This window comes from Solanum stenotomum, chromosome 11, assembly GCF_019186545.1.
Source record: "Solanum stenotomum isolate F172 chromosome 11, ASM1918654v1, whole genome shotgun sequence".
Lineage (NCBI taxonomy): Eukaryota > Viridiplantae > Streptophyta > Magnoliopsida > Solanales > Solanaceae > Solanum > Solanum stenotomum.
Genome location: NC_064292.1, coordinates 52,182,299 through 52,204,183, shown reverse-complemented (window position 1 = coordinate 52,204,183; position 21,885 = coordinate 52,182,299). Strand labels below are relative to the sequence as shown.

Genomic DNA, 21,885 nt, shown 5'->3' with positions numbered 1-21,885 from the left:
GCAAATACAATAAATTCTTATTGTCCTTTCTCAAATTCAATCCATAATAAGAACTTAGTGCATCAAACCGTTATTCAATAAATTTTTATAGTTTGATTTTTTTTTCAAATTCAATCCATAACAATAACTTAGTATTGAATTGTGCATTAGAGACGGTATTTTGTAAATACGTAATTATCAAGTTTTTGTTGTTTTTTCAACAATTTCTGATCTTCTCTTAACTTAAGAATTAAGTAAAAACAATGAAATTGAACTACATATGGTAGAAAACCGTGTGAATCATCAATACAATATTTGATTCACACGGACTGCATGGGTTGTCACACAATAAATCTTTGCAGTTCGATTCTTTTTCAAATCCGCTCTATAACAAAACTTAGTCCATCGAGCTGTCATACAATAAACCTTTACAATTTGATTGTTTTTCAAATCCACCGCATATAACAAAAACCTAATACATCGAGCTGTCAGAGAACAAATCCTTGGCGTCCGATCCCTTTACAAACAAGAAATTAGTATATCGGACTGTCATTTTTTTTATCGCCAAATACAAAATAAAAATAATTCATAATTTATCAAAAAATTAACCCCTAATATAAAAGTGTTTTGGGAAATATTGGACGTGTCATTTCAGTGATTTCATCGTTTCACTTCTTTCTCACACTCTCTCTGTGATGCTGTAGAAGCAAAAATGGGGAGAAAATCGGTCTTACAAAAGGGTAAGGAAAAAGTCACCGACGGCAAAGCCTCGTCGTCGGCCGGAAAACGAAAGCGTAACTCCAGCGACGATTTCGATGACGATAAAACCGGTGGCCGGAAAAGAAAAGATCGCAGTGTTCTTCAGTTCGTCGACGACGTTGCTTACGAGGTCGACGACGACGACGACGATGACTCTGATTTTGATTTCAGTGACTCTGATTTCTTCGACGAAGGTATACGTTACAGCTGACACTCAACTCCTTTTCAGATTTTGAATGTTTAGCGGAAATGACTGAGAAATTAGGGATTTTCAGTAAATCGGTTGGTTTAAAGCTATACTGGTCTGCATTGCTGTAGATTTTTTTGACTATTTGTTTGCATGTTTGTGGTTAGATAAAGGTTTTAAGAGTCGAGGATTTTGAAGGATTAGCTGTAAAATATTGTTTGAAGGTATATGAGACGGCATAGCAGTGACCTAGTTCCTTTTTGCTTTGTTCTGTATATTCGCGTATTGGATAATTCAGACAACTGTCTGAGAAATTAGGGATTTTTGGTAAATCTGTTTGTGTAACCGGTCTGCATTGTCATAGATTTTTTTGACTGCTCATTTGCATGTTTGAGGTTTAAATAAAGGTTTTAAGACTTTAAGCTTTTGAAGGATTACCTGTAAAAAGTTGTTTGTAAGTATACGAGATAGCATAGCAGTGACCTTGTTCCTCTTTGATTTGTTCTATGTAATCGCGTTTTGGATAACTCAAAAATCTGATGAGAAATTAGGGATTTTGGTGAATCTATTTATGTAGTAGGCTTCGTATGCATGTTTACACACTTGTGGTTTTCTTATGCATGTTTGAGGTAAGACAAAGGTTTTAGGATTTGAGCATTTTGAAGGATTAGCTGTAAAAAGTTGTTTGAAGGTATACGAGACAGCATATCAGTAACCTAATTCCTTTTTTGCTTTGTTCTGTATGTTCGTGTTTTGGATAATTCAGAAAAATGACTGAGAAATTAGGGATTTTGGTGAATCTGTTTGTATAATAGGCTATGCTAGTATGTGTTTTCACGTACTTGTGTTTTTTTTGCATGTTTGAGGTTCTTATGAACTTTTTGAGAACTTAGGCTTTTAAAGCTAAAATTTGCTGTTGAAAAATTATTCTGAAATTGCACCCATTGGTGTAATATTTTTGTTCATTCTTTGTTTGGTTTCACCAATTAACTTAGCATGGAGGTCTTGTTTAAAATTTACTGATTTTGTTGCCTAGCAAATGAACAAAGAGAAAAGGAATACATGTAGGTTTCATTATGCTATCTTGGAAGTTATTTGTTTGAACGGGATTCACTTTTCTGTAGTAAACTTGGGTTCTAAAAGCCGATGTTAAGCAAAACCACAGTCTTGTACTGATTCTGGTTTTTTTCCTTTTTAATTTGTATTTTTGATTGTAAATCATTTTACGTTTCTCAGTGACTGTTGTTTAGACAGTACCCTACATAGTACGTACAAGGAAAAAAATTATATTTGACAAATCTATTTATATTTTACATTCCTTGAAGATGCACGGTCCAAGGCGTGGTTGATTATCTGTTTTCTTTTGATTGACATCTTTTGTGTGTATTATTTATATAAAAGGGAAACAGGAGCGTATTTTAAGCAACAGCTCCCCAATACCATAATTCTCTTGGCCTAGAACAATTAATATATTATTCTTTCTTATATTAAGCTTCATACTTATAAGCAGCTCATATTCATTGCTGCTAGCTTGATTTATCCCAATCTTCTCTGTACAGGTGCTTGTTGTGTATTACCTCTCTGATTATCCATTTTCAAATTGTACGCTGGTCAATGCTGCCTCTCGATTTTTACTTTTTTATTTTTTTATTATCTCTATAGATTCAACTCTTACTGATCAACAACAACAACAACGTGCCCGATGTAATCCCACAAGTAGGGTCTGGGAGAGTAGGATGTATGCAGACCTTACCCCTACCTTTGTGGATGTGGGGGTAGAGAGTCTTGTTTCCAATAGACCCTCTGCTCAAAAGAAGTGTAATCAAAACATGATAGAATCATGTGCTTCTTGTTCTAACAATAACAGCATTGCCTAAGTTGCAAAAAAGAAGAATAAGAGAGCTTATAAGCCAACGTACCTTCCTTCTAGATTAAACTATAAGCAGTTTAGGCCTAATAAATGCGGCAAGATAAGCACGGCACCTGAGCTTAACATTTTTTAATTTGCACAGGGTGATCAGGGAAGGGGGGAGTGAGTTACTATTATTTTTGGTAGGTACACTGTGCCAGAACTATTTTGAGTTTGTTTATCTTATCAATGTGGTTCTCCCTTTGGTGTAAAAAACAGATTTGCTTGAAGAAGAATTTGGAAGTAACGTTGAAATCAAGAATGAACCTGTGAGAACACCCCAACCCCCAGTGATCAAAGAGGAGGAGATGGATGGAGAAGAGCTAGAGCGGATGTTAAGGGAGCGTTATAAACCAGGTTCTAGTTTTGTTACCTATGCAGAAGATACTGGTGAGAGGAAGAGACAGTCTGAGCAGGAGACACTTGTGCCTTCTCTCAAGGATCCAACTATATGGAAAGTTAAATGCACGGTATAGTAATTGACATCGAAGTGAAAAGCCATTCATACATATTTGTCAGATTGTTGTCATTTAGTTCTTTCCTACTGTCATTCTAGTTTTACAGCTTATGTTGCTTTATTTTTTGTATTTGCGTTGTTCAATAGGTTGGAAGAGAGAGGCACTCAGCTTTCTGTCTTATGCAGAAGTATATAGACTTGCTTGCTTTAGGAACAAAGCTGCAGATAATATCCGCTTTTGCACTTGATCATGTGAAGGGATATATTTATATCGAGTCTGACAAACAATGTGACGTTTACGAGGTCCTACTTTTTTTTTCTTTATCATGACATTCTTAGGTCTTGAACTGGCCTTGATGCTTCTGTGGAAGTCTGATCATTCGTTACTGATTTTTTGTTCTTTTTGATAAAGTATTCTTTAATGACATTCTAAACTGACTAAACCGAGCTGCTTGTATAGGCATGTAAAGGCCTTTGTAGTATATATTCAACTAGAGTGGCACCTGTTCCACTGAATGAAGTTTCTCATTTGATTGCTGTCCGGAAGAAGTCTAGCGGGATTTCTGAGGGCATGTGGGCACGTGTCAAAAGTGGAATATACAAGGGTGATCTAGCACAGGTACTATTAATTTCATCAGCTGGCTGCTATTTAATCTCTCTTATTGTACATGTAAATGCAATATGACTTATGCTGCTTATTGGCCTCAGTTTACTTGTCTAAGAAGTTATGCAAGTGCAACAATAATGAATCACCTTCTTTTATGTGCTTGCTAACTGTTTCATCGTGGTCTGTAGGTTGTGACAGTGAATGATTCGCGGAAGAAAGTGACAGTGAAGCTGATTCCAAGAGTAGACTTACAAGCCATTGCTGACAAATTTGTAATAATTTATATTCGATTTTCAGAATTATTTTATGTTTTTGTTAATGTTAATAACTCTTTTCAATATGATGAATAACATGCTACTCCCTTCTTCTCTTCACTTCCCCATCCCAAAAAGAAACAGAAGTAAAAGGAAGAGAAAAAACCTGGGGAGGGAGGGACGGTGCTGCCCGTGTTTTCTGGGTAATTGTGCTTTGGTTATTTGACCTCAACTTTCTAAGAAATGCACATCTTCTTGGAGCTGTTAGTCTTGTGCATTTGTACTTAATTGGTGGTTCTGATTTGAGTATTTCCTGCACTGCACGATGTAGATACTTCTAATTTTTGTATTATATTACGATTTCAGATCAAAGTAATGTACTTCCTCTTCTCTTTGTTTTAATGTTTGCTCCTATGCTCTATCAGTATATATGCTTGATTTTGACTAAGCACTTATAAGTTTTTAGCTAATTATGCACTTAGCAATCCAGATTTACATCTTATTAATCTACTTTCATTTAGCTTAGGCTTATATATATCGTCTGCAGTCCGCTACATAAAAGCTGGTTATCATCCTCGCTGATAAAAAAATGCTGGTTATCATCAATACACCTATAAATTATAATTTGACTAGTCTTCTTAGAATACATTTTTAAGGGCTTTGGATTTCCTCTTTGCAAGAGCTGAACATCTTTTTGATGGAAGTAAGGTATTTCATTAGTCGCATCAAGGAGATGCAAAATTACAGAAGAAGCAGATGTTAGCTTCTGTACAGTGCGTTTCTAAGGACAGGGAGCTAAAGAAAAAAACCTAAAACATATGGGGTTGAGCTAAAGTTAGTAAACTGATAAAAATCTTAAGGTAGGAGCCAAGATTATGTACAGGGGTGAGATTTCTCCAACTAAAGAGGTATAGTATGCTTTTGACTTCAAAAAGTGGGTAAGGGTTGAAATGTCATCAAAACATTGTGATTCCTCTCTTGCCAAAGACACCGAAAGATGCATGCAGGCATATCATGCCCGCAACTACTGGGTAGTGAAGGACTGGTGATTGAATGGTTTTGAGCTGTGCTGGCACATGTAACATCTATACTAGCTGGAATTTCCTTGTAGAAAGGTTGTCTTGAGTTAGACAGGCTCTTCTGAGAGCTGTCCATGTGAAGGTCTCAAATGAGAGTGCAAAAATGCAGGGAATTATTGGTTGTTATCACTGTTGTTTTCTCTAACTGGGAATTCTTATAAGTACATTTTCACCTGGGTTTATGGTTTTTATTTGACTGGTGGAGATTTTAATTCCTAATTTTAAGTCACGGTTTAAGTTGATCGTAAAACATCTCTATACTTTAGTATTCATAGACTTCTAATATTGTACATTTGTTTCGTTTGAGACTGTTCAAAGTATGTAGCATATTTATGTTTCCATACCTTTTCATTTTTTACTTTCAGCTTACTCAGATAGCTGAGTTTTTAAAATTTATAGGGTGGAGGAGTTGCTGCCAAGAAGGGAGTTATTCCAGCACCAAGACTAATTAGCTCTACAGAGCTCGAGTAATACCATACTCCATTTGTTACTATTCCAATATAATAGGTTGCAAGTATGTGATGTTTTGCCGTAATTTAACTGCAGAGACTTTCGGCCTCTAATCCAGTACCGTAAAGATCGGGATACAAACCTAATGTTTGAAATTCTTGATGGAAAGATGCTGAAGGATGGTTATTTATACAAAAAAGTGGGGACTGATTCATTGAGCTATTGGGGTGTAATGCCTACTGAAGCTGAACTCCTGAAGTTTGAACCTTCTAGTAATGATGAACCCCAGGATGTAGACTGGCTTACCCAGCTTTATGGTGATCGGAAGAAAAAGAGAAATACAAATGATTTTAAGGTTGGTCAGAAAGGAGGTGAGAAAGGGGAGAGTTCTTCAAGCTCTAGTATGGAAAACAATTTTGAAGTAGATGATCTTGTATTTTTTGGGTAGGTTTCGTCTCTTACTGTTCACCAATTTGGAATCCCCCCCCTGTATTTGCCCTTTTTGCTTAAAAGTTCTTATGTGCTTTTACAGTAGGAATGATTTTGGCATTATTATTGGCAAGGAGAAAGATGATAGCTTTAAGGTATATTCGTATCTATCGGCTTTATTTTGCTTTGGGTGAATGATATCTTATTTTAAAGTGATTATTTCTCAGATCATGAAATATGGATCAGAGAGACCTGTGGTAGTGAGCATTCAACTGCGTGAATTGAAGCGTGCATCTTTTGATAAGAAGCTATTCACTGTGAAAGACCAGCTAACTAATGTCATTTCAATCGGTGATGTGGTTAGAGTTTTGGATGGTTCCTTGAAGGTTCGACCTTTTTTTTTTTTGGGGTGATTATGGATGTGTAGTCAACTTGTGCGCACACAACTTATCTAATCCACCAGTGACTTGCTATCTCCCACCACTGCCCACCAAAGGTTAGGTAGATGAGAATAATTCACTAATGCTTCTCCTGGCTTTGGAAACCTTGATTCCCAAGGTTGTTTCCCCACTAGGTTATCCCCTGGGAAGGTGGACTGTTATTCAGGGATGGAGTAACATCATTTTATTTTTCATTAGTCTTCTGAAATGATGTAATGGGGGATTAATAAATGCAGGATAAACAAGGAACTGTGAAGCAGATTTACAGAGGTGTCATCTTCCTATATGACCAAAGTGAACAGGATAATAATGGTTATCTCTGTGTCAAAGGTCAGATGTGTGAAAGAATTGCAAGCAGTGGTGGTGTATCGAACGGGAAGGTCTGTACTTTTGTTTTTTTTTAAACTAATCATATTTGTATGTTATCCATATTTGTTGCGCTAATATTTTTGTGCATATTTTATTTAACCAGGGAAGTGAACCTGGTCCCTCAGGTTTAGCAGATTTCTCATCATCACCTAAATCCCCTCTTTCGCCTGAGAAATCTTGGAGAGTGAAGGATGATAATAGCAGCTGTATGTTTTTTAGGAGTCTGCTCTTTTTCTAATTGATGCCTCGGATCAAGACACTGCGTACAATTAAAATATTGATTCCTTAAACTTCTGTTTTTATTCTCTCCACAGTCAAGCGCGGGGATGACAATGAAATGTTTTCAGTTGGGCAGTCACTGAGAATCCGTGTGGGGCCTTTGAAGGGATATCTTTGTCGTGTAATAGCCATACGACGTTCTGATGTTACAGTAAAGCTTGATTCCCAGCAAAAAATTCTTACAGGTTCATACATTTCCTTGCTTTGACTTCTAATGTTATATGGGAAATTGTCACTAAAAAGAGTCTGTCTTTGTAGTCAAATCTGAACATCTTGCGGAAGTTCATGCAAAGAGTTCCGTCGTATCTCTTGGGTACAATTTCTTTACCTGAACAAATTCGAGGAGAAACTTTCAATTACTTTTTGACATTTTGATTTCTTTTAACACTCGTTACTTGTTACTATAGGGTTGATGGTGATTCATCAAAACCTTTTGACCTGCTTGGAACACAGGATGGTTCTGACGGTAAGAAGAGCATTTTGCTCCATTTCTTGAATGAGTAGTACTCCCTCCATCCCAATTTATGTGGCGCCGTTTGACCGGGCATGAAGTTTAAACAATAAGGGAAGACTTTGTTATATTTACCAGATTTCCCTTCGTAAAGTCACTTTAGTGCTTACTTTTAATTTTGACTTTTCTTCACAATTAAGTGTTAAGTGGGACCCAGTAAGGGCAAGGATGGTGCCATTAAATAATTGCCAAATAAAGAAAGGTGACATTTTTCCTGGGATGGACTAAAAAGGAAAGTGTGCCACATAAGTTGGGGCATAGAGAGTAGTACTTTTTATTTCAGAGTAAAAGCACCAAATAGGTGCAGTTACATACAAAAACAAAAGCCTAGTGAGCAGACGATTTCAAGTAAAGAGTTGGAACATCATACATCTGTCATCCTATACCAAAAGCCAAAAGATATAAGCATGACTAAGTTTGTGTGTTGAGTTAACTAAGCCTTCAAAGCATCTTCTGTTCCTTTTCCACCCAACTAGTCCAAAAAAATGCATGCAGGGATGGTCATCCATGTCTTCCTATTCTGTTATGCATTCTCTTCCTTCCTGCAACATAGCAGTTCGTCACATATCGATTGCATTGTCCATTTTAGGTTGTATAAGCTGAAAATTATGCACCACAGTTTTCTGGCAGTTTGCCTTTTCCTCACACATGGAACCTCTGCTGCACAACACCATTCCCACCCTTTGTAGTTCTGTTTGTGTCAAACACGCTTCATTTGCAGATATCCAACAAGAACTACTCACCTTAACTAGTGCTTTGGCTTCCAGAGTATCTTCCAAGGTCACTGTGTAACAGTACTCTGCATGTTGCACAAAGTTTTGTACCCATACTTGACAGTGTACTTCCTATCTTTTTTATGTTCTGTTCCCTCATGATTTTCCAGCAGCTTAGCGACTCCCCTAATTTCCCAGCCTTCACAGTTTCTCCTAAAAGATAATCCCTGTCATCTTTGTGACGTTGTGCCTTGCTTTAGTATTTACTTCCAAATTATATTGGGATGGGTATCTCCTGCCCAAATTTATCTGTGCATGCCACTACCCATTAAGAAGTGTATATTTTGAAGTAATCGTCTCCGAGTTTTCAGATGCTCTTCAACAAGTCCACTCCATGAGGTCCTGTGACAGGTTTACAGGACAAACTGTTCTACCCATGTCTGGCAATTATAACCTTCTTCTGCATGCAAAATTTATTTCTGCTTTTGAACATACCCTTCTACATGGATGTATCCGACTGCAGAGGCTTCTTTTGCCTTATATATTTTGTTTAGCTTTCAGTTTTCTTCTCTATTGTTAGTTAATGTCAAATTTTCTGTAGATCCGTACTTTTCCTTTGACAAGTATAGAGTCTGTACTTTTATCCTTTTCTTCACTTTGTTGCACTTACTCTGTATTTAGAAGACAGAGTACCTATCTACTGCACTATTGAATGGTTAGCGTCGAGTAGTGCAGTTGATGAGATTCAGCCTAGTTAACAAATTTATTGAGGTTTCTAACTTACTTGTGTATGAACTTACCAGCTATTTCTTTTATCTTTCTGGCAGATTGGATGGTTCAAGGGGCTACAGCCACCGAGGGTAACACTGGGAATGCATCATGGGGTGCATCTGGAGGTAGTGATAGAACTGTTGCTGACGCTGGCCAAGATGATGGTTGGGCGAAAGCTACTTCTGCTGTTGGTGCCACTAGTGGTGCGTCTGATGGCTGGGGCAAAAAGGTTGAATCACATCAAGAGAGCACTGAGAAGATTACAGATAATTCCTGGGGAAGTTCTGTGCAAAAACAAGGGAATAATGATGATTCTGGCAAAACCTCATGGGGGAAGCAGGACGGTGGATCTTCTTGGGGTAAGCAATCTGATGCAAATGCAGAGACTGACTGGAAAAAACAAGATGGTGGATTGGACAAGACAGATAGCAAAACCTCGTGGAGTCAGCAGGGTGCCGGATCTTCTTGGAATAAAAGTGATGGTGGATCGTCTTCAAGTAAGCAAGCGGGTGGATCTTCTTGGGGTCAGCAATCGGATGCAAATGCTGAAACTGGATGGAAAAAGCAAGATGGTGGATCAAATAAGCCAGATAGCAAAACCTCGTGGAGCCAGCAGGATGCTGGATCTTCTTGGAAGAAGAGTGAAGGTGAAGGTGGATCCTCTTGGGGAGGTAAGCAATCTGATGCAAAGGCAGATAATGACTGGAAAAAGCAAGATGGTGGATCTAGCTGGAGTAAGCCAGACAGCAAAACCTCTTTTAACCAGCAGGGTTCTGGATCTTCTTGGAATAAAAGCAACGGTGGATCTTCTTGGGGTAAGCAATCTGATGCAAATGCAGAGACTGTCGGGGAAAAACAAGATGGTGGATCTAGTTGGAGCAAGGCTGATGACAGCAAAACCTCTTGGAGGAAGCAGGATGATGGTTCTTCTTGGAACAAAAAGGACGATGGATCTTTCTCCAAGCCAGCTGGAGGTACTTCTTGGGACAAAGGAAGTGGTGGATCTACTTGGAATAAGAAGGAAGCTGGATCTGGTGGGGGAGAAGATACCAGATCTACTTGGGGCAAACAGGATGGTGGATCTTCTTGGGGTAAAGAAGCTGCAGGGGGTTGGAAAGAAGGTGAGAGTGGGAATAGTGGTGGTACGGACCAAGAAGGAGGGAGCTGGGGAAGGCCAAGAGAATTTGATGGAGGTCGTGGATCAGGTGGTAGGAGAGGACGAGGTGGTTGGCGAGGAGGTCGAGATCAAAGTGGTAGAGGAAGATCCTTTAATCAAGGACGGTCTAGTAGCTGGACTACTGATGGTGAAGATAATAATAATAATTCTAATACTGTAGCATTTAAGGATAATCAGTCTAGTTGGAGTAATTCACAGGAACATGGTAAAAATCTTAAAGAAGACACCAGTGGTCCTAATAATCAATCGTCTGATTTCCAGAGCACTGGTGGTTGGACTGCTTCCAAACCATCAAATGATGGATGGTCTTCTAGTTGGAATAAAAATTCAGCCACAACAGAGGTAGGAGGTTCTGGTGGAAACCAGTCTGATTGGGACAAAAAATCTGGTGAAGTGGGTGGAGCCGCTGGTTGGGACAACAAGATTACCCAGAAAGCATCAGAAGGTAACAACTCTGCATGGAATAGCAAATCTGCAGTCGAACAAGATGGAAATGGAAAAAATCAAAATGATCCATGGAAGAAGACTTCTGATGGAGGTTCATCTACCGGATGGGGTCAAAGTAATTCGTGGAAGAGTGGAACTAATGATGCGGGTGGAACTCAAGATTCTTGGAGCAGCAAAAGTAACTGGAATTCTGGAAGTGGCTTCGGTGGCAACAACCAGCAATCTGATTCTTACAGTGACAGGGGAAGAGGTGGTAGTTGGAGGGGAGGCCGTGGTAGATCAGATAGGGGTGGATATGGAGGTAAGGGTGGTTCAGATGGTGGTGGCTTTGGAGGTAGGGGTGATTCAGATGGTGGCGGCTTTGGAGGTCGGGGAGGTTTTCGAGGTAGAGGGGACAGAGGAGGTTTTAGAGGTAGAGGATCAGATGGGGGAGGATTTCGTGGTAGAGGGCGTGGAAGGAGGGATGATAGTGGTGAATGGCAGAATAGAAATGATTCACAGGAAGATAAACCCTACAGTTGGAGCAAAGGCTCTGGCAGTGATGCTGAGGGATGGAAATCTAATAAGGGCAGTTGGAGCCAAGATAACAATAACAAAGGCAGCTGGAAGAGTGCTGATAGTACAGGTAATGCTGATGATGGTGGATGGAAGAAAGGATTCGACTCTGAAAAGAATGCGAGTGGAAGTGGTGCTAGTACTACCAATTGGAATAGTCAAGGAAATAGTTGGAAAGCATCAACTACTACTACAGGAGGTAATGCTGATGATGGTGGATGGAAGAAAGGATTCGACTCCGAAAAGAATGCGAGTGGAAGTGGTGGCAGTTGGAAGACCGAAGGAAATAGTTGGAAAACATCTACTGCTACTACGGGAGGTACTTCGTCAGGGTGGGGTCAGCAGACAACTGTTGGCGAAAAGGAGGTTCAGAATGACAAGGGAACAAGTTGGAACCAGGGAACTGGTTCAGGAAACGCGAGCACAGCTTGGACTGCAAACAAATCCAACACCGACGATGTGAACAAACCAAAAGAAACAAGCGACGGACCAAGTGATGCATGGGGTAAATCAACCAGCTCTTGGGGCAAAGGAAACAGCTCTGGCGGTCAGGGAGGCTGGTGACAACTTTGGACGGTAATTATATGTACATAAACTTGGTTTATATTCTTCTTATTTAGGTTTTTATAATCTAAATCTTTGTCCTATATGATGCACAGATTCTACTTGCAGATATTTGGGATGACAATCTCAACGTTTCTTTTTACATTAAAAGATGAACTTATTTGAAACTTCATTAGCTGTCGCTATACAATGCTTAATATACTTGCTCGGTTGAGATTGTTATGTTAGATATTTTGATGCTCTTCCAAATTGATCTGTTTAATTTGGAACTGGCTAAAATGTTTGATGTACAGGTCATTTTGTATTTGCCAGTTTCCTTGTTGAACATTGTAGTAATAATTTTGTCCTTAATTTATGCAGGTTATTTTGCTATGGAGGGTCGATTGGGCCGTCCATGTAATTATGGTTTGTAAAAAGCACAAATGACGGACTAGGTCTTGGGGGCAGCATGGATTGGGACTTTAGATGCTTTAGATGTATCGTAAGTTATTACTCTTGAATTGCCGGACATAAAACTTTTGGAATGTTGGATGTTTGATAAGACTCTTCATTTTCAATTTCGAGACTGATAATTGTCGCGGTGCTTGCTTTCGCGATGACTTTAACATGTAGCCTTTGGCATGGATTCTGTTTGGCCAAATTACTTTCTCCTCCAGTTGTGGTATTTACTTCTATTTGATACTTATTCTTCGGGTGTCTTCATGCATGGGAGTTCCTTGGATGTGATATGTCTACGTAAATTTGGAGTCTTTAGATGAGACGTCGTGTTGATGTTTTGAGGTGGTTTACTTATTGGTAAGGGAAGTATTACCTCTTGTAGTTATGTCACTGTGTTCTTATAAATGAAGAATAACTGTGTCTTGGAATCTAAAGTTCACGAAGAAAACTCGCAAGATAATAATAATGGTCAGTGAATTGTAGTTTGATGGTAGTATTAGTTGGTTCTAGTACTGCTATGCTACTTACTATCTGCTGCTTTGTTTACTATCTATCGTCTCTTGTACTTTCATTACTTCTTTTTTAATCTGTTTGTGTCTTGAGTTGAGGATTTTTCGGAAATAGTCTCGTTACCTCACCTCTGACAGGTAAGGTTTGTGTACATTCTATCTTTTCCAGTTGCATTATATGGGAATACATTGAGTATGTTGTTGATCGTGAAGCCACTAGTAAAATGCTATTTTGCATTATTAAACTTGAAATGTTGAATTATTATTATTAAGTGAAAAGGATGTTTAGAATTCCTCAAATCACTCGCACATGGAGATTATTATGCGTAGAAAACAAAAGAACACATTGTATCAAAGTGTTTGGTTTAATTGAAAAAGGCTAAAAAGTCATAATAGGCTCTGAAATTGATGTATGATCCGAAAAAGGAACCTTGGCCAACCATACTCTTATCTTTCTAAAATTTAATTAATTATACAGTTTTCAACACTTTAATTCATCATCATTTAACACAAAAAGTCAAAAAATTCCATTAGCCACCAATTCTAAGTCATACTCAAGCACCCCACAAGAAGAAAATGTTTCTTAAAAAAATAAGTGAAAACAAAGTGGTGACGTCCAATAGTTAACAACCCATAAATACCTCTTTGACATTCTTATCAATCAATTATGCATTTCTCAAACAATTTTAGATGTTTATGTAATTCTTGTGAAATAGATTTTGTATTCAATCAAGTCTTTGATAAAAAAAAGAGAGGAGAATTTCCATGAATGTAAGCACGGTGACAACAGACTTCTCAAAAAGCCAGCGTTTTTTGGTGGATATTTCTCGTTCTTATTTAGACTACTTCATTTCGTAAGCAGATTCTATTTCTACTTTACTTTCTTTACTATCCACCATGTCTCTATTTTTAAAGCTTCTTTTAAGTTTTTAAGTAAGAATAGGTGACAATAATATGTCTATATCATATTGTTGAGTGATGGATTGAGATTTAAATTTTAAACTATTTTTAAAAATAGAACAGCATTATTCTTTTTAAATAAATTGGAACAAGACATAAAAAAAAAGTGAAACCTAAGAGTGTGACACAATATCTAACAACCCATAAATTCCTCTCTTTGACATTCCTATCAATCAATTATTATATACAAAGAAAAATTGGGACCCTTGAGATTATCAAGTTGCAATATATTTTCTTATATCTTTTGATTCTTTCTTGAATAAATATAACAATATAAGTAAATGCTATAGTAAGATTAAAAATAATTGGTTGGTGTACAAAAATAAAATAATTAAAAGAGATAATAAGATAGTATAATAAGTGGTTGATGATAATTTTTGTGGTGCGCCGCTCCCAAACATCATTCCAAAAAAATCACCATCATCTCCGGCGCCGGTGGACCCGCCACCACCGCTCCCGCTAGCTCCGGTGGTGGTCCCTCCTCCATATGATATACTAATACTTTTATCCCTGTTTTTTTTTTTAATAATAAAATATATTATTAGAGATTGAATCCTAATATTTTCGATATGAAATATATATAGATGTGAAAGAATGAGTTACTAATGATATAAAATATATACATATAAATGAATTGAAGATTGGAGCATTTTGTATCTATTAATAAAAATTATTATAACAAATACATCGTTTGAAAACTTTGTATATGTGCGTGTGTTATTGCTAAAATTTGTCTGGCCAATCCTAAGGATCAAATGCACCCTTCAAAATCCACAGATAATAACTTTGTCTCTTCATTTTTCATGAGTTTCTCGTATATGTATTTCTAGTCCTTTTTTACAATTATTTAGATTTTTTAATCAAATTTTCCAATCTCTTCTGAGGTCGAATCATTATTTCTTCTCCACCTAAATACCGTGCTTAATTTGCATGATGCAAGATTCAAATATGTGACCTAAATCACGAGTCTCTCGATCATTGCCACTTGAACTAAGCTCCACCAATTTAAGAATAAATTCATAATTTCAAAAGCACAGTATCTTTCGTATTAAATATTGAATAAATTTAAATTTTCAATTTCCCAACCCCTTTACTTTTTCACCGTTCAATAATTTTGTTATACAAAGAGACTAAGAGAGACATATACCTAAAATGATGGCTTTTTTTTTTAAAAAAAAATTGCAATAAAAACTATAATAGTTTGTTGGAGAAAAACATGTGGGCAAATAGTAGATGTCCCATTATGGGTCTAATTTTTCTTGATAATGACAGATTTAAAATTTATTTCAAGAAATATGAGAGGGTGAGTAATTTTTTGTTTTTTTTTTTAAAATTTTTTTTTTTGGTTTTTGTTTATTCAAATATATTAATTAAACGATTCTAATAGGTTAGAGAATGGAAAAGGTCTTTTTGACATGCCATTTTCTAAGAGTCTAATACATCCAAAAAAAGAAGGGGAAATTGTTTATTTACAAAAGAACATATTTATTTATATTGGTGCAAGTTCAACAGCAACATTCCTAACTTAATTTCATAAGTGAGGTCCGGAAAAAAAAACGTACACAGATTTTATTAGCATTTGACTATAGATTTTGAATCAAATTTTAAAAAATTGTCTTCAAAAATATGTTTTCGCATAGATTTTGCATGATACTATAAAAAGTTGTCTTTAAAAAAAGTTCAAGTTTCAAAAACTGGTCCAAATCAACTTTTGGGACTTCCACAAATAAAATTTCACAATCAACACAACTTTAAATTTTAAAAATTATAACTTCAAAAATTAATGTTTATAGTTTTAAACATTAAAATCTATCACTAAACGAGAATTTTATCCCTTTCTTTATGAGGTAAAGAGACTGTTTTCGACGTACACAACGCAAGAGGTGTGAGTCTAACATGTACTAGTACTTGCATTTTTCCCACTAAATCTTTAATACCAAATTGAGCAACTAGGCCATATGGGCCCTACCTTTATCTTTAGTCCAATAGGCCCAATTAATATCAAGTGTGGGGTCCAAATCCTTTAATAAAAAAGTGCATTTTGGGCCCACTTTTTTGCATGGGCTGGAATGCATGAACCCAAAGAATCTAACTTCACATCTCTCACACACTCTTATTAAATAACCTCACCTGACCTAATCTTCCCTTTTTGCCCTTCACTAAATTTAATTATAATTATTAGTACTATACTATATAGATAGATACATATATAAATTATAAAGATTCTAGACTTGACCTCTTTATGTTGTTAGAAATTTGTTAGTATAATAGTGATTAATGACGTGATTGAGAACTATGAGATTTTAAGTTGAAGTAAAAATACTAAATAATTTTCATATCATCTGTCTAAGTCAAGATAGACAAAGTTACCAATGGGACATACTAAACACCTATAAATTTAATTGAGTTGAATGAAAATTGATTCGAAAACCACAATTAAAACGAACAAAAGAAAAATACTAGATTCATAACACTTTATTTATGTAAGGTTTGGTGACGTTAAAAGTGACTAGGTCCACGAGTTGATCAAATACAAGAAAAAATGGACCCCTTTCTTGAGCAGTGACATCTCCATCACCTTTTAAATTCTCAAATATTATGCATAATATAATATTACTAAAGGTAACTTTACTTATCAATAAATTATAATAGAGAGATAAATATTATAATTCTTAATAAAAGGTTTTCATAAGTTCAAGTCTTTTGAATGGAGTTTTCTTTTTTTTAACTAGAGATCTCATTTAAATCTACTAAATAAAGATACTTAATATAAACTTCTTTATGTGATTTCAGATTTAATCAATTTCAATACGAGATAACTGAATACTAAATAGAAAAAACAAAGTAACATTACTTAAATCTATGTGGACTCGACTATAGAAAAAGACAATTCAAAGAGTACATAAGGCTCTATTAAGATTCTCAATGTACGTATTCTCACGTGGATCCACGTATCATATATATCTTTCTACTTATTCTAACCTTTCTACTAAACTAAAATAAATAAAATATACTTTCTCCGTTTCGATTTGTTTTTCAAAATTAATTTAACATGAATTTTTTTTTAAAAAAGAACTTTCAAAACTTTGTAAGTTAAACTAACATACGTAAAATGTATCAAAATATTTTAATCCTATGATCTAACATTGCATGTAAAAAGTTAAACCTAAAAATTTGTCAAAAGAAGAAACGCTTATTTTTTAAAAGGATGAAAGAAAAAAGTAAAGCAAAAAAATTGAAACGGAGAGAGTATATTCTTTAGCCTTTAACGAATCCACACTATCTTCTATTCGATCAACACCCTCACTGCGAAATAAGAAAGAAACAAGAAAATGTATTTTTCGAGATTTATAAAATATAGTAAACAAAAAATTAAAACAAGAAATAGTGGGTTCCTTAATTTTATTCTACTATCGTCACACAATCATATAATCTAGTGATATTATTCCCTTTGGTCTTAGGTTTGCACAACAATAAAATACGTTAAGTGTCTAAATTTTATTTTCTTAATACAAAATTTAAACACTTAAAAAATTTGTCGATGTTAGATTTGTTCAGAGAATCACGATAAGATATCAGACAACTTTATCCTCTTAACTTAAACAAATAAGAAAAAATCATCTAACGTATTTTTTAGTGTTTACTTATATTATTAAGTCATAATCTCCTCTAATTTTTTCATCTATTTCATTAACTGTTAGACCATTTAGTCTATTTTTTTCATGTAATTTCTAATTATCAAGTTTTTAAGTATCTTAAAATTAAGAAATTATTTAGACACTAGGGGTAAAAATGTCAATATATAAGAAATGTTGGGTTGTGTGTACCTTGGGGCACCAAAAACACCGGCATTAAGTGTAAGTTGATCAATAATAGCAGCGGATTTGGGCTCCACGCTCGAGGCTTTCGCGTATTGGTTGCCAAGTCCTTCTTCACCTGATGGCACAAAAAATGCTCCATTTACCATTACGTCTCCATCTGTTCTCCAGTTCCACCCACTCCACTCCCCCTCGTCTGTCTCCACGCGCTTTGTCACCTATTAAACAGACAAAACATTCTTGTTAACAATATTTAAATCAAGTACTTACAGCTAATTATGGTTAATTTTGCAATTTGCAAAACATTCTTGTTAAAATTAACTAAAAAGGAACTATATTATGTCTTGTGGTAACGATTCCTCTGACATTATGATTTTTATTGAAATAATGTTGTTCATGGATTGAATTTTGTTTGACTATTTACGATTTTATTGTATGTGCTCGAGGTAGAAATAGACAACCAAACATTAAGGGAGTGTTCGATAATGAATTTTTTATTTTTTTTACGTTTTTCAAAGTTGAACTTCAGAAAACACGTTTGTTGCCATGAAAGAAGATTTTATCACTCCTTTAGAGTCTAAATTACTCGCAAAAAGTCAAAAGCAATTTCAACTTGTATTCGTTGTCAACCACAACAACAATTTTCAAATATCATTATAAATTTGTTTAAAAAAATTTCATAATAAAACATGACCGAACGTCTCGGAATTTTTGAATGATGAGAGTATGAGGGTGTTTTTCTTATATAGGAATTTGAGAAATTGAAACTATGGTCCCTACAAACAATGTCAATATTTTCCCCAATAAACCATGCAGTAAAACAAAAAAGCATATGTTCTAGGGGAGGTCTTTTCTCAAGGTTGAAAAAAAAGATATGAATGTGACATTTAAGACTTATATAATTTTAAAAAAATAAAAAGATAAGCCATATATAATTTGCATGCATTTTAAATAATTTTATGAAATATTTATTATTTTTTATGAATATATATATCGAATAACCTTATCCAGTAAAAATTGAACAAACGAAAAAAAAAGGGAGTAAAAAATACCTCTTTTGCATTTGCATCGAGTGGGGCAGTATATCGATTGCCTTGACTATTAATAGTAGGATTAGCACTTCCTCCAATTGCATACATTTGCCATTCAGTAAAATCATTGTTGACAACATGTATATATCCTCTTCTACACCTTGGCATTCTTTGTACTAGCCCTACTCCAAAATGATTGAATGCTATTGTCACCTATTTTATCCACAAAATTAATTATACATCAAAAACAAAAAATTTAATATGAGGGAGAAAAAAAAAACTATATTATACAAAATATCTTAATTATATCTTTTTTGTTATATTTTAGCTCATTCATATCCTTGATGCTAGCAAAATGTCTTTGTAGTTATTCTAAGCTTTAGAGCTTCAACATGAACCCCGATCAAAGTATAACAAATGATAATTTAAACTATAGTCAAAAGCAGATGGATAAATAAATTCAAAATGTCATTTAATATTGTGATTTTAAAGATGTCATGTGAAAATTGAAATTAAAGTGTTGTACAAAAAAAATATCATCTTTTGTGAAAATGACAGAAAAAAGGAAGGTCGAACATTCTTTTTGAAAGTTTAGAACCAAAATAACTCAAAATTACTATAATTCAGCATGGTTACACTTCAAATTCTTAATTTGTCTTTAGATAAATCATAACCTTGTTTCAGAAGTGATTTTGACACGTGAAGTTCACTCATTTCATATTGAAATTTCATCAAGGTGAAAAACAATAACGAGACGACAAGGATATGAATAATTTCAAAGCATAATAAACAACTACTTCAACGTATCAAACCATTGATAAGTAGTGATTTTTAGAATAATGTAATAATATCTTTGAAAAGTTCGAACAACTTGAGCAAAGTAATAATGAAAATTCATACTAACCTGCATTCCAGCATCAGGCAAGTACTTATCATCATGTCCCAGCAGCATAACTTCATCATGGTGACTGAAATAGCTATTAGAGATCGTTATACCAGTGGACCCCATAATAGCATCAATTAAGCCATCAGTACAATGCGATAAAGCACAATGATCAATCCATATATTCCGTGACGCAAATATCGAGATCCCGTCGCCGTCCGATCTACCCCGGTGACCGACGTGCGTCGGCGTCGACCGGATATCAGTATTCCCCGACGGTAAACAATTGTAAATATGAATATTGTGTATAATCACATTGCTAATATACTGTAACGTTATACATCCGTTACCGGTGATGTGAACTTTCGCTCCACGGCCGTCGATTGTTTTGTAACTGTTAACGATGAGTTCGTGTTTCAATTTTATGAACATATCGCCGGAGAAGATGATCCAGAGTGGTTCTTCCTGGATTACGGCGTACCGGAGTGTTCCCGGAGTTGGATTTACAGTGTCGAGATCGGAGGAATCGGAAACGACGTAGTATTTGCCGTTCTTACCTCCTATTGCGTTCTGGCCGAAGCCGATGGCGCAATCGGCTAAGCGCTGCCGGTTTTTCGACCAATTTGGATCGCAGCGCCAGCAATCGTCTATTGGATTTCCGGTTTCACATTGGGTAGTTATGGCATTCATGGTGGTGTTCCATAGTTGCCTTCTCGAAATCGATTCGTTCACCTTCCTGTAAACAAAGAAAAAATATATATTTAGCATATAATTGTACTAGCACTAACGCATCGGATTTCATCAGAACAATCAAATTTAGTACTAGAATCGATATGAATATGTGACAATTTTGAGCTCAACCAACATATGCCGTGTGGGGAGCAAGATGAGTGATACATTTGGCAAGCGCTGGTGAAGAATGCAAGCAAAATTGGAGCTCGGGTATAGAGAAGCTGATATTTGTGGTGAAATTTAACTACTTGAAGACATTGTAGCAGGGAAGAATCAAAACTCAAGATGGAGTTATCGTCAATGTGGTAAGTACTCTTTCATTCTTAATCAGAAATTTCGAATTCAAGTTCTGATTGTTGAGCTAACTTTGGTACACTATGTTTTACCTTCAATGTGAGACTTCCTGATACAAAGTCGGATTAGTTTGTCCTAAAACGGACATCGAACACCTCAAGAGAAACCAAAAGAAAAGCTCAAATTGGATTTTGTGGATTTTCTTGTAGAAAAACAGAGATAGTCAAACAACAATAATATATTCAGTGTAATTCAACCGTGAGGTCAATAAGATGTACTTAGACCTTATTTCTACCTATGTGGAGTAGAAAAGTTATTTCTGATAGACTCTCGATTCAAGTAAAGACACAGAGATGCTTATATGAGCAAAAAATACTAAGAATATGAAGTAATGTTAAGCATAAAGTTAGAATCACCTTTGTACTTCTTGAACCACAGCTTCAGGGTAAGGATGTTGATGAGGAAGTGTGAGATTAAAGGAAACTATAATTTGTGGGAAAAAAGAGATTAACAAACAAAACAAGAGAATGCATATAACAGAAAACATCTTTGTAAGTATCACAAAAATTGATTGAATGAGTTTATATATTCTTTGTATTTGTTGTTCTGTTTCTTGTGTAAAAGGAACTCTCTCAATGGAGGGAAGAGATTTCTTGCTCTTGAAATATTTTGGAAAACATAAATGTTTTATATATAACAATATAGTTGAGCACTAGTAACAAAAAAAATTATAATAATAGTGTTTTTGGACTTTGTAGTAGTATATTTTTGTGTGTATATGCAAAGCCAAAACCCAATACCCACACAAGGAAAGTTTAGTTTTTTTGTGTGTGAGAAAAGAGAGGAAGAAGCCTCTTGTTGTTTTTCTCTCTTTTTGCCGCCTTCTTTTGCCACTTCCATAAATATGTCCTTTTTAATCGGCTCAGTGTATGAGTAAACATTTAAATTTGTATGAAATTGAACAAGTAGGCATATATGTTTTGCGTGACATAATACATAGGATGTCGCGTAGGTCACAAAATTATCATATAGGATGTTACGTAGGATGAATGAATCTATTTGTTTAGTTTTATACAAGTTTAAGTGTCTACTTGTGGACATTCAATATTAGATGGTATAAATGTAAGTCGAGGTCAAGTTAAATGAAATGTTTATGTACTATGTCTAATTATTTTATATTATATAATATTCATATACTCTGTTCTTCTGTCTTAATTTAAGTGTCTTATTTTATATTTTAATCAATTTTAAAAAGATAGTGTTTTTTATATTTAGTAAAGTATT

The 21,885-nt window shown here is 35.4% G+C and overlaps 2 protein-coding genes across 3 annotated transcripts; one reads left to right on the top strand and one right to left on the bottom strand.

Annotated features, from left to right (window-relative positions):
- Positions 1-627: 627 nt before the first annotated feature.
- On the top strand, positions 628-12,559 carry LOC125843995 (protein RNA-directed DNA methylation 3). 2 transcript variants are annotated; one of them, XM_049523212.1, is made up of 17 exons: positions 628-932; positions 3,054-3,304; positions 3,439-3,594; positions 3,752-3,910; positions 4,087-4,170; positions 5,631-5,698; positions 5,778-6,125; positions 6,214-6,265; positions 6,338-6,496; positions 6,787-6,930; positions 7,023-7,125; positions 7,234-7,383; positions 7,457-7,511; positions 7,606-7,664; positions 9,250-11,442; positions 11,572-11,948; positions 12,297-12,559. In XM_049523212.1, exons 1-16 carry the CDS (start codon positions 692-694, stop codon positions 11,934-11,936), a joined length of 4,587 nt encoding a protein of 1,528 aa, XP_049379169.1. In that variant the 5' UTR covers positions 628-691; the 3' UTR covers positions 11,937-11,948; positions 12,297-12,559. The 2 variants fall into 2 exon arrangements, with proteins under 2 accessions (XP_049379169.1, XP_049379168.1); XM_049523211.1 differs by having other exon boundaries at positions 9,250-11,948.
- Positions 12,560-14,109: 1,550 nt separating this feature from the next.
- Positions 14,110-21,464, bottom strand: LOC125844001 (probable pectate lyase 13). The gene is made up of 5 exons (XM_049523218.1): positions 21,018-21,464; positions 19,597-20,311; positions 18,714-18,905; positions 17,671-17,879; positions 14,110-14,353 (listed from the first exon to the last, which is right to left on the bottom strand). Exons 1-5 carry the CDS (start codon positions 21,146-21,148, stop codon positions 14,128-14,130), a joined length of 1,473 nt encoding a protein of 490 aa, XP_049379175.1. The 5' UTR covers positions 21,149-21,464; the 3' UTR covers positions 14,110-14,127.
- Positions 21,465-21,885: the final 421 nt, after the last annotated feature.

Coding starts and splice junctions, on each gene's coding strand:
- LOC125843995 (XM_049523211.1), top strand. CDS start 692: ATGGGGAGAAAATCGGTCTTACAAAAGGGTAAGGAAAAAGTCACCGAC. Junction 7,512..7,605: donor AGTTCCGTCGTATCTCTTGG/GTACAATTTCTT, acceptor TTGTTACTATAG/GGTTGATGGTGATTCATCAA. Junction 7,665..9,249: donor AACACAGGATGGTTCTGACG/GTAAGAAGAGCA, acceptor TCTTTCTGGCAG/ATTGGATGGTTCAAGGGGCT.
- LOC125844001 (XM_049523218.1), bottom strand. CDS start 21,148: ATGTTTTCTGTTATATGCATTCTCTTGTTTTGTTTGTTAATCTCTTTT. Junction 20,312..21,017: donor GTGGTTCAAGAAGTACAAAG/GTGATTCTAACT, acceptor CTTTGTTTACAG/GAAGGTGAACGAATCGATTT. Junction 18,906..19,596: donor TGCCTGATGCTGGAATGCAG/GTTAGTATGAAT, acceptor TGGATAAAATAG/GTGACAATAGCATTCAATCA.